General features: G+C 59.6%; 1 protein-coding gene across 3 annotated transcripts in view; it reads right to left on the bottom strand.

The window, feature by feature from the left end:
• Clip2 (CAP-Gly domain containing linker protein 2) overlaps positions 1–15,574 on the bottom strand; it is a 55,430-nt gene that overhangs the window by 16,132 nt on the left and 23,724 nt on the right. For 2 of the 3 annotated variants that reach the window (XR_013426885.1, XM_078023921.1), the window contains exons 4-9: positions 10,937–11,061; positions 9,875–10,088; positions 9,236–9,433; positions 8,455–8,558; positions 7,016–7,076; positions 1,181–1,285 (exon numbers count right to left, since the gene is read on the bottom strand). Coding sequence is in view for 2 of the 3 variants with exons in the window: in XM_078023921.1 (XP_077880047.1) it covers positions 1,181–1,285; positions 7,016–7,076; positions 8,455–8,558; positions 9,236–9,433; positions 9,875–10,088; positions 10,937–11,061 (807 nt within the window). In the remaining variant the exon portion in view is untranslated. The remainder of the gene's footprint in view (positions 1–1,180; positions 1,286–7,015; positions 7,077–8,454; positions 8,559–9,235; positions 9,434–9,874; positions 10,089–10,936; positions 11,062–15,574) is intronic. The other variant, XM_078023922.1, reaches the window with a different exon arrangement.

The raw sequence follows: 15,574 nt of genomic DNA, 5'->3' as shown, positions 1-15,574 counted from the left end.
CAGAATGGGCCAACTCACAGAGGGCCTGGCTGAATAGTGGTCAAGGGCAGCTGACTTTCAAATCTTCAGCAAAACAGAACTGAGGATTCCAGACCCATCAGGGCTCCACCTTCCAAAACCCTACCTGGTTGCCTCAGATCTGGGGGGCTGGGGATTGCACAGGGGAGTTCTACCACTGAGCTATATCACAGCCTCTTTATTCTTTTAGACAGGGCCTTACTAAGTTGCAGAGGCTGGCCTCCAATTTGTAATCCTTCTGCCTCAGCCACTCAGGAATGGCTGGGCTATCAGCTGTGCACTATCATACAACCTATTTTAAAGATTCAAATCTTTTACAAACTTCAAAGCTTTTGTTCGTAAAGGTCTTTTGGCTCAATAAACCTATTTTCATTGTGTTAGCTGATGACAAGATCAGGTGCCTCCAGTGGAGGCTCCAACCTGCCCACCATTGCAGGTGGGTTTCTGCACACAGCCTCCTTGCATACGAATGAGCACACGTGGCCACAGGGCCACGGCCATCGAGTGCCACCGGATGCCTGGGACTCTCCAACATCACACACGAGCACCCATCCAGGGCTGTGCTGTACCAACCCTCATGATGTGCAGAAGGTGTCTTCCTGTCACCGCTGTCGGCTGGGTCGGCCCGAAAAGGGTGCTGGCCTCAGTGCATGCACAGTGGCCATGCATGGGCCAGCCAGGCCTGGAGTGTAACATGGAACCGTGCATGCCCTAGTGATTCAGGGGAACTCGCCTTCCAGTAGCACTTTCCTGGGGCTCCCTGTTGCACCCCCTAGGGACCCACTTCCCCAACGCCCTGTCACTTCTTAGCCCAGCTCTGTCAGGCCAGGCTTTCCTGCCACCAAGGCTAGCAACACCTGGGCCTGCGGCTGCCGGGCCTGACCACATCCAGGAGGCCCATCTTCCAACGTGCCCATGCCCCGGGCGAGGCACAGGGTGGCTCATAGGGCCATCCCAGTGGCCTGGGTCCTGAGCCAGATGTCCCCTCCAGTGAGCAGATGTGGCCATGGAGCCTGAGCACACTTCTAAATCCTCCTTCCCTCGGAAAAAGGGAGCCCAAAGGAGAAGGCAGTGGGACAGCAGCAAGGACAGCAAGGGGCACAACAGAGAAGCCAGGGGCCTCCAGGCGGGGCTGGCGGGCGAGCGGTGGCGGCGGCGTTACCCGGTTGTCCGCTAACTCTCGGAGCAGCCGCTCTGCCTGCGCCTTCTCCAGTAGCAGGCTCTGCTCCAGCTCCCCAATGCGCGCGTGCTCCAGCTGCGTCTGGGTCTGCTCCACCCAGGGACGGGGGAGGCGGGCGCGGGGGGCGGGGAAGAGGAAGCCGGGGAGAGAGAGAGGGGGAGAGAGAGAGAGAGGAGGCGTCATCTTCCGCGAACAAGACAGAGCAGGTCGAGGAGCCAGAATTGCTCAGGGATAGAGGCCTGCAGAGTGGGGTGGGAGCCCCCCCAGCAAGGGGCCTGGCTGGGTGGTTTTTGGGTGGGAGTTACCCTTGATTGAACCCAGAGGTGCTTAACCACTGAGCCACGGCCCCTGCCCTTTTTATATTTTAGACAGCCTCTCCCTAAATTGCTAAGGGCCTTCCTAAATTGCTGAGGCTGGCCTCGAACTTTGGATCCTCCTGCCTGTCACCCCTGTGGCCGCCCTGGGATTTTCAGGACTCCAATGTCTGCTCTCCCTCCTCTCCCTGCTTCCCCTCAGGGAGCCTGTGGGCTGGGACTCATTTTGGGAACAGGGTTGGGCACACAGGAGGCCTTTAGGAGGAGGAGGAAATATGTGGTCCCAGGAATGACAGGTCCCCAGGCCGGTGCTGACAGAGAGCAGAGGATTGGGCAGATTGCAAAAATAAACTCAGGTGCGCCACCCTGGTTCTCCAGCCTGAGCTCTGGGTGGCGCTAGGCCGTGCCTCCCACTGCCTGCCTGGTCGCTGCCCGCCCCACCCCCTGGGCGGGGGCATGGAGGACGCCTGGTCTCCAGGAAGCACAAGAGCACTTCTGTCCCCACTACACAACACCCGCTTTATCCCCTAACAAAGCCTGGCATTCTCAAGGCGCCACGATGGCATTTGATTGCCCGTGGCGGACCCTGGTGGGGAGACAGGGAGTGGAGGGCTCTCGCCCTGGGTACCCTGGGGAACCAGTTTGAAAACCAGGCTCATCTTCCAGGAGACAAAAGTAGCGCCAAGTCGCAGGCGCCTCCACGAAACAGCACGCATGCGCCAACAGCTGAGGCTGGTCCTCCGCTGAAGGTGTGGAGACCCTCCGCCCAGAAACAGCCCTCCATGCTGGTGGGGCAGCGTCCACAGACCCCACTAGCCCCTAGTTGGAAATAATTTCCTTCCCCTTTTTTTTGGTCCTGGGGAATCTAAGGGTGCCTCACCACTAAGCTGCATCCCCTTTTTTAAAGATATATTTTTGTTTTGAGAAAGGGCCTTGCTAAGTTGTGAGCCTGACCTCAAACTTGTGATCCTCCTGAGCTGCTGGGATCACAAGCACACTCCACCAGCCTGGTGAGAATATTTCTTAAAAACTGAACCCGGGCTGGGCACGGTGGCGCACACACCTGTAATCCCAGCACTTGGGAGGCTGAGGCGAGAGGGTTGCAAATTCAAGGTCAGCCTCAAAACTTAGCAAGACCCTGTCTCAAAATAAAAAATAAAATCCACAAAAGGCTAGGGACATGGCTCGTGGCCAGGGGCCCTGACTCCACTGCCTGGTACCCAAAACAAAACACCCTCAGTCTGTACTGAGCCTAACCAGACTTTGTTCCTTGTCATCATTCCCCAGGAAGACAACTGTTTACCCAGCATCTGAGTGCCCCTGATGGTTACCTAGAGGTGACTGCAAGGACCTGGCAGGGGATGCAGGGTCTATGGAAATACTGCGCCATTCGCACAAGGGCTGAACATCTGACACTCTTAGTGTTTCTGGGGTCCTGGAGCCAGCCACTCCCTGGACACCGAGGGGTGACTACACGTCCCTTGCAACACATAAACAGCGATGGAGATGCTCAGACCCCCTGGCTCATCATCTTGTTTTCTGAATTTCCCTCAAGGAATAACAAGAGCCCCATCCAGCTGAACCGGTGTCAGTTTGGGAGGGGAGGGGCTGCTCCAGGGAGGGCCAGGGCTCGCAGCCACCAGCAGCTTCAGCAAGGTGGGGTCCAGAGCTAAGATCACCATATCCCTAAGCGGGCACTGCAATGGTTTAGATGTGTGGTGTCCCCCTGAAGCTCACGTGTGGGACAAGACAAGGTTTGGAGGTGAAGTGACTGGCTCTGAATTAGTCCCCGGATGGGGAGTAGCTGGGGGGTACCTGGAGGCCGGCGGGGTGTGGCCAGGGGAGGTGGGCACTAGGGACGAGCCTTTGGGGTAGATATTTTGTCTCTGCTTCCTGGTCACCACGTGAGCTGCTTTGCTCCCCACACCCTCTGCCAAGACATCCTGCCTCACCCTGAGCCCCAGGAATGGAGCCGACTGTCTGTGGGCTGGGTCCTCAAAAATCATGAGCCCCCAAATAAACCTTTCTCCTCTCTATTGGCGCTGGTCAGTCAGCAGTGAAACTCTGACCAGCGCAGGCGCTCACTGGAGTCCTCAGCTCCTGCACCCGTGCACAGCAGCCAGGGGCTCCTACAGGGGGAAGGGCAGGCTGCTTGCTGCCCTGCCCCAGCTCAAGATCTGGCAGAGCTCTGCCAACAGCCCTTCCTTGTTCCCTTGAGCGGCGTCCACCCCACCACCTGGGGACAGCTCTCTGGTAGTCCAGGGTTTGCTTCATGAGTGAGCTGGGAAGGGCCCCTGAAGGACAGAGGCCCAGGGCTTCCCTTGGTCTCCTGTGAATGACAGACCACTCAGAAGCACCAGGGGCTACCAGAGGGCACCACAGCCGGGGTGACTCACAGGAGATCCCCAGGGCTGTCAGGCCTAAAGCTGTGACATCCAGGGCAAGGCATGGACCCCAAACTTGTTCTCAGCTTGTGACCCAGGAAGCCCACCCGAGGACAAATGTGCTCCTCACCACGTCCTGGCCTCAGAGACACAGAGGTGAACAAGCTGGACAAGGTGCCACCCTCGAGGGGCAGAGATCCTGGGGAAGGATGCCAGTGATAAATGCAGAGAGAAGGTCATTTTGGGAGAGACCTGGGCAGTGGGCAGAGGGAACCTGGGGTGGGCCTGGGAGAGGAGTCTACTTAAGGCAGAGTGCAGGTCAGGGGCTTCAGAGGACCCAGCACAGGCAGAGGAACGTTAGGGCACACAGGAGCCACCAGGCCTGAGACCAGGAGGGGCTGCGTCTGAGGGTCTTCTCCCAGCCACTCCAGAGCCTGGTGTTACCTGCAGGTGTGAGCAGGGAAGGGGCAGGACCTGGGGGCCACAGGGAAGCTTTGGTCATAGGGTGAGTGGGATGTGATGAGGTGGGGTGGGGGCTGAAGCAGGATCAGCCACGAGTTGGCACCTGGAGGAGCCGGTGATGGGACCTGGGAGCTCGTGACATTGTCCTCTCTGCTGCTGAGAATTTTAAAATTTTCCACTATTAAAAATTTTACAAGATATTTTTAAAAAGGCTATGGTGGCTTCGTGTGGGGGAGCAAGGGTAAGGACCGGGGTGGGTGTGGGCTGGTGCTGTCTCCCAGGGGGACAGCTGTGGGGACAGAGGTGACCTGGGCACCAAGGTCAAGGCACTTGTTTTGGAGCAATGAGGGGGCGAGAAGATGGGAACGGCTGGGGGGTGCTCAGGCAAGGCAGGGACAGGACGCCAGAGCCTGTGGGTATAGGTCCCCCTGCCCAGAATCTCAGACGGGGCCTTGTTTGGAGCAGGGTCTCCGTTCTTGTCATGACTGAGATCAGACTGGACTGGGGTGGACCCCGATCCCCAACCCCATGACTGGTGTCCTGGAGGAAGGCCACGCGTCAGTCATGGGAGAGCTGCCAGCAGGACGGGCAAGGGCTGGCCAGGCGCGGGCAGCTGGCAGACGCCAGGAGGGTACGCCCAGGCCTTTTGCAGCCTCCTTCCGCAGGGGACCAGCCGCGCCCAGCACCGCCAGGTTAGGCTTCTGGCTTCCAGAACTGGGAGGCTCGAGTGGGTGCCGCTTTCAGTCGCTCGGCTAGAGAGATTTGCAGCCCAGGGAATCCTGGTGGCAATGTCACGAGGGCATGCCCGGAGGGCCCCACAGGGACGCTGAGGCCCCGCCTGGACCAGAGGCCAAAGGCCCAAGTCTGAACTCGGAGGTCAGAGGGTGGAAGGCCAGCAAGAAGGCCAGGAAGTGGGAATGGGGACATGAGCTGTCACTGGGGGAGGGGACAGAAGGGGAACCGCTCTCAGGGGCAACTCTCTCGTCACCATGGGATGCAACAGTCCTTCCCCAGGAACTGGCCATCACTGTCTGTCCTGCACCCGCCCGGCCTCTCCCGGCCAGGCCGCACTGCATCTGGGGTGGGCCCCTGATCAAAGCCCACCCGCCCACTGGCTGGCCTGGGGCCAATCAGATTCTCCTGTGAGGGTAACTGGGGGTGATGGGTGGCACCCGCAGGCTGGAGCAGGTGGGTGGAGGGGTGACAGTGAGCCAGGAAGGCAGACAGGCCCGACTCAGAAGAGGGAGGCTCTGCTGGGGGGCTCGGCTCCTAGCAGATCTGCTCCAGGTCTCTGCCCAGCCTGTCCTTGCAGGGCGTGGATTCCCCATATCCCTGGGGACTGACACTGGCTGGGGCACGGGAGCTCTGTTCTAGCGACCCCAGCTGCTTTCCCACAACCCAGCCCCTGGAGGAGGACAGCTGCCCATGAGAAAAACTGGCTAAATGTTTGGCTCTGAGGGACACAGGCGTCAAAACGGCCTGATGCCACCTCAAGCCATGCAGACCTACTGACAGAGGCCACTGACAGAGACTCTACGCAGGGTGCACGTCCCCCTCCCATTGCCCAGCCGGGATGGCCCGGGGACAGGATGCCCAGTGCAGTTTTGCTGGTGGGGAACTGGAAGTCAGGGGTCTTCGCGTGGCTCTCCAGGTCAGAAACTATGATTTCTGATTTGAGCTCGAAGCTCACTGCTGAAGCACTCTGCTAGGGTTCCCAGAGTGTAGCCCCTGGACGGCACCATCACGTGGGGGAAGGCAGCTTCTGGGGTCCCAGGCCTGCCAGGGATGGCCCGGCCTGCCTCCAGGACACAGGCTCAGGGACTCAGGGACCCTGAGGGACTCGGCCTCCTTCTTTTACAGAGCAGGAAACAGGCCCAGGAGAGGGAACAGCCAGAACCAGAGAGGGGAAGGGAGTGACCTCGCTGTCCCCATTCCATCTGCCAGCTCTGGGAGCTCTGTCCCTTGTCACATCCCAGGAGGCAGAAGGTGCTCCAGCCCCTTCAACTGCGGCCTCAGGAGCCCTGTGGTCTCTGGGTGAACTGGGGAGGCTCCAGAGCCATGTCCGTTGGCCAACTGACCTGAGTAGCCCCCCCTGGACCTGACGGTGGGTGTGACTGCAGAGGGAAGGGTGCCTAGAGCCAGGGGTGAGGGTGACAGCTGGAGGCCCAGCGCCCAGGACAGTGAGGAATGGGGCCGAGTCCTGCTGGCTCAACTCTTAGCGTCACTCTGCCTTTCTGAGCCTCAGTTCTCTACGCCTTCGGTGACCCCACGAGCTTCCAGCCAGTCGGCACCTGGAGTCCCAGGTGAACCGACAGCCCAAGGGACAACTCTGGGGCTACTGCCCAACGGGAAGGGATGGGAAGTCCACTACTTCATTCTCAGGCCCAGGTGGTGTCCTCACTGCCCTGGTCATCCTGACCCCCACCCCAGCCACCAACACAGGCTCCTGTGGGGTCTGACAGAGCCATTCCCACCTCTGCTCTACACAGATGTCTCCTGGCGGCCTCTCCCCGCTCTTCCAGGTGTGACCCCTCCTCCCTGTTCCCGTTGCGACCTCCTAGCCTCCTCCCAAGGAGGCCCACAGTGCTGCCAGCGCAAGCCAGCAAGCCCCCCCCCGGCGGGATGCTGGGTCAGCTCAGGGAGGGCCCTAGCCTTACCTCCAAGTCTCCCTTGGTGATGGACTCCTCCTCCACCCGGAACTGTAGGTCCTCCACCTTCCTGCAGGGGGGAGAGAGGGGACTGACCGCCTGGCCTGGAGGAGGGCTGCATTAGGTCAATGGCGTCGAGAAAGGTGAGGCTGCCTGTAGCTGAATCTGAGCCCAGACCATGTGGAGGGACCGTCCCCAGGAGCAGAGCTCTCTGGAGGCCTCCAGTTCTCCCAGTCCACCCTGCACTCTGAGCAGGACCTTCCTTTCTCCTGGGGCGGCTGGGGGGACAGAGGATGGTGGACTAGTAATGGAGTCACCACCATGTTAGTGAGGGCTCCGCAGGGAGCAGATGCTGCCAAGTGGACCAATCTGTGAGCTGGGAGGAAGAACAGAGGGTCAGAGAGGGCAAGTTGCCTGCCCAAGGTCGCCCAGCAAGCACAGGTCAATGCTGGCCCCTATTGGACACAATTTCTGCAATGCCTTACAGAACTGCTTTCAATGATCAGCTTCAGGACCATTGTCATGGGAGCCAGATGTGTGGGCTTCGATGACCATGGCCTCTGATGACCATCTCAGCAGATAGAAACAGCAGCCTGCGGAGCCCAGGCCCTGGCTGAAAGCCCCAAACACAGATGCAAGTGGGGGCTTGGGCCGGGGGCACTGTGGGGGGCTGGAGAGTGGGAGGGGGAGAGGCTCTGGGACCAGGCAAACCTGCCCACATCACTCCGCCTCCCTCCTCGGGCTGGGCTGGTGGGAGGCGTAAACATCTGACTTTGCAGGGCTTGTTGGTACCGTCACCCCCTGGCCAGGAGCTTTCCTGGGAGGAGGGGACATGTGCCCCATCCCTGTAGCTGCCTCAGAAAGAGACAGGATGCCCCCACGGCCCCTGTGGCGGGGCAGGAAACAGCAGCACCCCCTAGGTGCGCACCGGGTCTGCTTTCTGCCTGTGATATGGCAGCCCCCAGGCTCATCCTATGAGGGGACGGTGCTTGGCTAGCACCGCGCAAGGCGTCCCAGTGTCCTTCTGCTGCTATCTCTGGGCCTCAGCTTCCTGGCATGTGAAGTGGGGACCAAGCCCCAGGATAGGAGCTGGAAGCTCTGTGCAGGGAACCTGGCCCAGGGGTTCAGTGGCAGCAATGCGGGGCCCTGACCCCAGTCTCGGCTCCCAGGAGGGCCAGGCTGGTCTCCTGTGATGAGACGCTGGCCGGTGGGAACGTGTGGTCTACAGCTGCAGACACAGCGTCCATCTGTGCCGGGCCTCTGCAGGAGCTCTGCTCCCGTCACCCTGTGTCCCCACTCAACAGGTAGGTGACCAAGGCCCAGGGATTGGGCTCTAGTCCAGGTGACACTGCTAGGGCGGCAGAGCAGGACTAGAGCTGGGGCCTGGACCCTGGAGCCCATGCTCCTCCCGACCTTCTGGCCCAGTGGGGTGGCCGGGCAGCGCATACCTCCGCTCCTCCTCCAGCTGGTTGGACAGGTCCACCTTCTCCTTCCGCACGCTCTCCACCAGCAGCCGTGCCCGCTGCAGCTTCTCTTCTGCCTCTGCAACATACTGGCCCAAGCAAGGGCCACGGCAGGGTCAGGGCCAGTCTCCCGGGGCGGGTGTGGGGTCCAGCAGGGGCAGAGGCAGGGCCAAGGAGGGAGAGGGGCAGGCCTGGATGCCTCGCAGCCTCTGCTCCCCATGCAGGCGCAGCTGGGCAGGCTGAGGCTCAGAGACCCAGCAGGAATGGCAGAGGAGGCCCCACCCAGAGGACTGCCAGCCGCATGAGGCTGGCCCAAGACCACGGCCCAGTTCCTCCCACTTCGGGGGCAAGGGCCCTGCCCCGAAACCCAACCCCAGATGTGCTCAAGAGCATGACACGCAGACGGCTGTGTCCCCAAGATGTCCCAATGGTATTATGTAGAAGAGAAAAGACTAGAAAGTGTAAATGACAGCAGGGGACGGCCACATCACAAGGACACAGGTCATAATGATGGCCACACAGCCACTATCTTAGTGAAGGATTTTTCGTGACCTAGAAAAGCTCGCACTCCTGCAGGACGGACGGCGGAGGTGGCTCCGTGGCCGGGTTCCCAGAAGGGCCCAGGGAGGCTACTGGGCGGCTGCAGATCTGGAAAGTGGGGCGAGCGCGCTACTGGTGCACGCTGGGAATTTCTCTGCGTGAGTGGCACTGGGGACTGGCAGGAGGGGTCCTGGTGGCCCTGGGGGCCCGGTGGCTTGGCGCCCACCTGCTCGTGCTGTGCCTTGAGTAGGGCGATCTCCTTCTCCACCTCGCAGATGTGGCTGGTAGCCTTGGCCACCTCGGCCCGCTCCAGGTCCCGCTCGGCCAGCAGCTGCTCGATGTGCTGCTGCTTCTCCTTCAGTGCCTCCTGCAGCGCCGTGGTGCCTGAGATCTTGCGGGCGTAGCGCGAGGAGGTCTCCGTGAGCTGCGGAGGTGCAGGTGGGACTCAGGGACCACAGCACCGAGGTGCCTGGACCCTGGGGCATGCTCTCGCCTGGCCAGCACCTGGACACCCCAAGGTGCACCGTGACGACGTGGTTCAGGGAACTCTGGGCTGGTTCCTCCCAGACCTCAAGGGGCCCTGTGTCCAGGCTGGGCAGAACAGGGTCCCGTGCCCATTCCTGGAACAGCCAAGAGGCTCCACCAGCCTCTCTGAACCCTGCACGGACCCTCTGTCCCCCAGGAAGGGCGTAGGCGACCACTGCAGCAGGACACAGGAGCAGTGAATGGAAATGGCTCCGTCACTCCCAGGAAACATGGGCACCTCCATGTTTGTTCAAAACCCCAGACTGTGGGTCACTGGGAGCCAGGGCAAGCAGAGGGCAGACTGGGACACCGGGTCCCACCCTCCCCAAGGTCCCCTCACCAGGCCACTGCGGCTGGGCCGGCCCCCGACGGAGGAGGCAACGGAGCTGACGGAGCTGATGGAAGAGCTGCTGGGGCTGTGGGTCAGCGCGGAGACGCCCATGGCCATGCGCTTGGTCTTCTTGGCCTTGGCCGGGCTGGTGGATGGGAAGCCGATGCGGAGGACCTTGTGGATGGGCGCGAAGAGACCAAACTTGGGTGGGCACTGGAAGTACCTAGGAAGCAGGGGAGACCCACGCTGCCACTGCGGCCCCACCTCACCTCCCACCTCTTCTAAGCCCAGCAGAGACGGGCACCTATCTCTGGCCACCCACACCCGGGCAGAGCCCTCCAGGCAGAGGGACAGGATTCTCAGAGGAATGGAGGTGACCAGGGCCCCAGCGTCCCTGCAGCTGCGAACTCCTGCAGGGAGTGCTTTTGGGGGGTGGGGAGACACCAGTCACAGGATTCAAGTGCCCATCCCTGTACGGGGACGTTCATCTCACCTCCCCAGTGTTGTCTATATTCATGAACGAGGACATTAGGCTCAGAGAGGTCAAGAGACTGGCTCACCATCACACAGCTGGTTTGGTGGCATGTTGGGGTACAAAGTCCCCAAACTTGGCTCCCAAAGGACCCCCAGCCATGGCTGCAGCCCTGTTCTCACAGATATCCTAAATCACCCCCAGATCAAGGAGTCCCATGAGCTCTCTGTCAAGGAGTCCCCCACACAGAGAAGCAAAAGCCAGCAGAAGACACCTTGGGCTGGGCCAGGCAGGGGCGGCTGCCTGGCAGCTCCTGAGTTGAGAGCGGATGAGAGTCACCCACCCCCAAACAGGAAGGCATACATTGTCATGGAAACCGTGGACTCTTCTGCTCCCAAAGCCACTCCAGTCCCAGGCAGCACACCGGACTACAAGGTCCCACCAGGTGCTCACGCGCTGGGGGGCTGCCACCATCCCACCCCCTGGCCAGCGACCCACCTTCCTGCCAGGTAAAGGGCACCCTGGCTCAGGGCCCACCTGGCTCCCAGCCCACCCAGTCCCTGTTGCCCCTCCCCCCAGTCTCCGGGAAGCCCTGCTACCTGGTGCCTGCCACCGCCCCGTCATTCTTCCCAAGGGGCTCGTCCAGTTCCACGCCACACCACTCGCCCTTGGCAAAGTCTGTCTCTCCCACATACCGCACCACGCCAGTCTTCGTCCCACCAACCTGTTGGCACACAGAGAGATTTTTTGGGGGGTCTGGAGGACAAGGCAGGCACCATGGAGACAGTGTGAGCACCTGGACTTATCCCATATGGGCAGGGGGCACACTCGGAAGAGGAGGCTCACAAACAGCTGGGAGGGACACAGGTTCCAGTGCCTCCCAGGCTGACCCATTTGAGAGCACAAACAGGCTGGGGAGGGACATGTATCTGCACTCAAATGTAGCCACCGACAAGCTGTGTGAGCCTCACCACCTTCACCCGTAAGGACTTTTGTGAAAATTAAGTACTGTAGATGGAGTTGGATACCAGAAACGCATCACAGGTAGCCCTGAAAAGCAGTTTGAAGGGTGGTGTGGGGGTCCTGCCAGGGAGGAAGTTACTGTTAACAGATCCAGAGTTTCTGTTTTGCAAGATGAGAAAGTTCCACGGCTCTGCTGTGCAGCAACGTGAGTGAGTTTAACGCTGCTGGCCTGTGTACTCAGTGAGGGCTGGGACGGTCGATCCTATGTCATGTGGTCTTCACCACAGTGCAAAAAAAAAAAAAAAAATCACAGGACAGGATAATAAGAAAGGTGGCTTGGGAGGTGAGGCAAGTTCAAAGCCGGCCTCAGCAAAAGCAAGACGCTGAGCAACTCAGCGAGACCCCGTCTCTAAATAAAATACAAGAGGGCTGGGGATGGGGCTCGGGGGTTTAATCACCCCCAGGTTCAACCCTTGGTACCAAAAAAAGAAAAGAAAGAAATGTGGACATTACTGCAGCAGCAGTTTTAAAATTCCAAAGTCCCAGCTGCACTTGTGAGTATCTGAGTCAAATACCTGCAGAGCATCGGGAAAGCCCCAGTTTCTCTCCTCTCCCCACAAGCAATCACTTGGAACCGGGATGACTCTCCTGTTGACCTCCCTGTCTCTGAGCAACACGCTGACAACCTCGAGGTTTTGATTTTTACTGTCTTAGCTGATACAAAGCTGGGGTGACATTCTGACTGCATCCCCTTTACTTGTGCCTTGGTTTCTGCAGGGCTAGGGTTGGAGTCCCGGGCCTCGAGCGTGTGAGGCGGAGGCGCCACCTCTGAGCCCCACTACCTTCGCTCTGAAGTGCAGCTGGATGGACCCTAGAGAATCTAATCTCCGAGTCCCCTGCTATCCAGGGTCCCTTGCAACTCCCAAAGCCATATGGAGTCCCAGCCCATATGTGGGAGTACCTGTCCACCCAGGAGCCCCGCGGCATGCCTATGTCCCAGGTTCTGTGGCTTCTCCTTCCCTCTGCGGGCTGCTGTCCTGCCTGCCCAGGGGTCAGGCACCTGCCGACTGTGGGGTGCTGCTCCAGTCCTTCCCGACCCCAGCCTCCCTCCCCAGGACCCCTCCTTCTGCAACCCCAGCCCCTGCGCCCTCAGTGAGCGCGAGTTCCTGTTGGTCCTGTCTTTGCCCATCCCTTTTTGCCCTCCTTTCTCAGACATCTCCGACACATCCATGGGGCTTATTTCTGCACTCACATCTTTCATCTCCAGAGTGCCTTGGCTCACCGAATGGAGTCCCTGTGAACATTCAGGCCATATGAATATTCATGAGCATGAATATGTATGTGGGCATGTTGAGTGGCACCATGTTCGGCTCATGCCTGCACCACTTTCTCTTGTTCTCATTTTCCCTGGAGAAGCTTCTTGTCATCTCCACCATGGAAGGCACAGTCTAGGCCACCAGTGTCAGCGGGTGAGAGAGGAGGAGACTGGCTGGGGACAGGGCTCCGCCTCCAGAGCAAAGTGTTCCTCTCACCCTCCTTCCTCAGCCCACGCTGCCTGGATCCCCTCACCCGAAGGTTGTCTTGGACCCTCTTCTGGGGCCAAGTGTCCATCCCACAGAGGGATGGAGGAACAGCCACCAGGGTCAGGGGGGGACTAAAGATTTTTCAACCAAGCCAGGCATAGTGGCTCGTGACTGTAATCCCAGCAACTTCAGAGGCTGAGGCAGGAGAATTGTAAGCTGGAGGCCAGCCTCAGTAATTTATCAAGATATTGTCTCAAAATAAAAAATAAAAATAAAAAGGGGCTGGGGGCAGCTGGGGTCATGGCTCAGCAGTAGAGCGCTCACCTCGCACGTGCGAGAACCTGGGTTCGATTCTCAGCACCACATAAAAAAATAAATAAGTGAAATAAAGGTATTGTGTCCAACTACAACTAAAAAAATAAATATCTTTTAAAATAGGTCTGGGGTGTACCTCATGGTAGAGCCTCCCTGGTTCAACCCCCAGTTTCATTAAAAAAAAAAAAAAAAGGCAGCCCTGACTTTGCCTGGTTCTGAAGGTCACACAGTGGGAATAATCTAGCCCATCGACTTTTCAGGCTGGCTGTCACTTACCAATACACATGATGGCCTTTCTAGGCCAAATGGCTTATTTCTTCCCATTGCCGAAAAATGTCCCGATGGCAGATGTGCCACTGCCCAAGGCCACACAAGGTCCTCCCAGTGGCCAGGCTGAGTTGTGGCCATTGGGAACCTGCTGCTTTGAGCAGCAGTGGAGGGTTGTATGGCTTCCAGCTCACCTGGGTGAACACCAGGGGAGTGACAGCTGGGTCACACAAAGACATGTTTACTTTTATTAGAAATGGCTAACTGTCCTGAGTGGGAGTGACAGTCACGTGGCTCCCGGCCGCCCTAGGAGCGGTGTCATCGGTGTCTGGGCCTCGCCCCCACACAGGCCAGCTCTGCACCCTGCAGAGTGGATACCCCTCACTGGGATCCGCTCCTGTCTCCACCCAGAGTCCCAGGAATGTCCACTCCAAGGCAGGTTTTGCTGAGTGAATAAAAAAGGTGGCTGCCACTGCCCCTTCCTGTGCCCCGAAGGCTGTTGTTCAGGGCCAGGCCACCATCCCTGTCTAGAAGATGGGACATAGCACCCACCCTGTGTGACAGTGGACAGGCCCAAGGTGACAAGGCACAGAGTGCTGGACACAGTGCCCAGGTCGGGGCTCACTCCCAAGGACAGACTGCAGCCCCGGTGGGCTGAGAGCCCAAGTGGCAGCCCCTGGAGGACCAGCCCTGCTGCTGGGCCAGGTGGGCGGTCCTCCCTGTGTGCCCAGCCTCTGGGCACTGGACACCCGACACAGATAGAAATGTCCACTCCCTGCAGGGAGCAGGGACCCAAGGCTGGTCAGTAGCATGCAGAGCCTGAGCTTCCCACTCCACAGGGGTCAGGAACCCACAGGGGGTCACGCATCCTGCCTCCCCTGGGACCTGCCCTGCAGCCGGTCGGCTCTTGACTTCGGATCCCGAACCCACACTGGGCAGCAGGGAACCTGCCTCTCGGGCTTTCTGCAGTCTCCACTGTAAACAGGTGAAGCCCAGCCCCACCAGGGCCTCCCAGGCCAGCCTCGGGGTGTGGTCCTGCCCCGAGGCTCCTTGCTCCCTGCTCAGACCCCTGCTCCTCTCCAGCTTCTCTGGTCTCTCTGGCCACTGGTCAAGAAGCTCCTGGGGCTGGAGACATGGCTCAATTGGTGGAGCGCTTGCCTCACATGGACAAGGCCCTGGGTTCACTCCCCAGCAACCCAAAAAAAGAAGCGTGTGTCTCTGTCACCTGGTTATACCCAGCTGCAGACCATATCTTAAAGCCCTGGTCCTCAGGGAGGCCCTACTGGGGAAGTGGGGTGCAGTTCTTCCAGGTCCTGGAGGTATGCCCTTGAGGGGGGCTGGGGGACCCCAGCTCTTCCTCTTTGCTCCCTGGCTATGAGGTGAGTGGTTGGGCCCCACCGCCCCCCAGCCACGACGTGCCACTCCATGCCCAAAGCCACAGGTTAATCAATCACGGACTGCAGCCCCAAACCCCTGAGCTGAATTAAACCCTTTTTCTTTGTAAGTTAGCTGCTTGGGTATTTGCTACAACCACGACCACTCTCAGCATGCCGGCCACTCCCCAGACTCAGCCCTAACAATGTCCCCCAGGAAAGGCCTCTGAGCAATGGGGACTGCTGCTTCAGGGCAGTCTGTGGGGAGATAACCAGGTCTGTAACACCATCTCCCCTCCCCTGCAGGCTGGAGGCTGCCGGAGGCAGGAATCAAGTCTGGCCATGCTCATCACAGGGCCACCCCAGGAGAAGCTCCCGAGGGACAGCCAACCCTGAGGCAGCCTAGGGGGGCATGGGGCTCAGAGAGAGGTGGGCCTCAGGCTGGTCTGAATCAGGCTCTGTGCCATCACCAGACAGGTCACTCAACTTCTCCAGTCATGTAAAGCAGGGGCCAAAGCTTCTTCACAGCACCAGCCCGAGGGTCCAACTGGCCCTAGGCACAGACACTTCCTCTCCCTCCTCCACCCCAAAGGCTGTTCCCAGAAGCCTCTGGGAGAAACCTTGGTTTGGGGGAGCAGGGTCTACAGGGCAAAGAGAGGGGCCCAGACAGCCATACCCTTGGGGACCCCACTCTGGGGTCTTGTGGCTCCAAGGTGAGCCCCGCTCTCCCCAGTCAAATGCCTCCCATCGGCTGCTCATGCCAGGCCACCTTCAGGGACTTCCCTGTGTGTTGTCC

Source organism: Ictidomys tridecemlineatus, chromosome 10, assembly GCF_052094955.1.
Source record: "Ictidomys tridecemlineatus isolate mIctTri1 chromosome 10, mIctTri1.hap1, whole genome shotgun sequence".
Classification (NCBI taxonomy): domain Eukaryota; kingdom Metazoa; phylum Chordata; class Mammalia; order Rodentia; family Sciuridae; genus Ictidomys; species Ictidomys tridecemlineatus.
The sequence above is the reverse complement of the archived record's forward strand: the minus strand, read 5'-3'. Positions and strand labels throughout refer to the sequence as shown.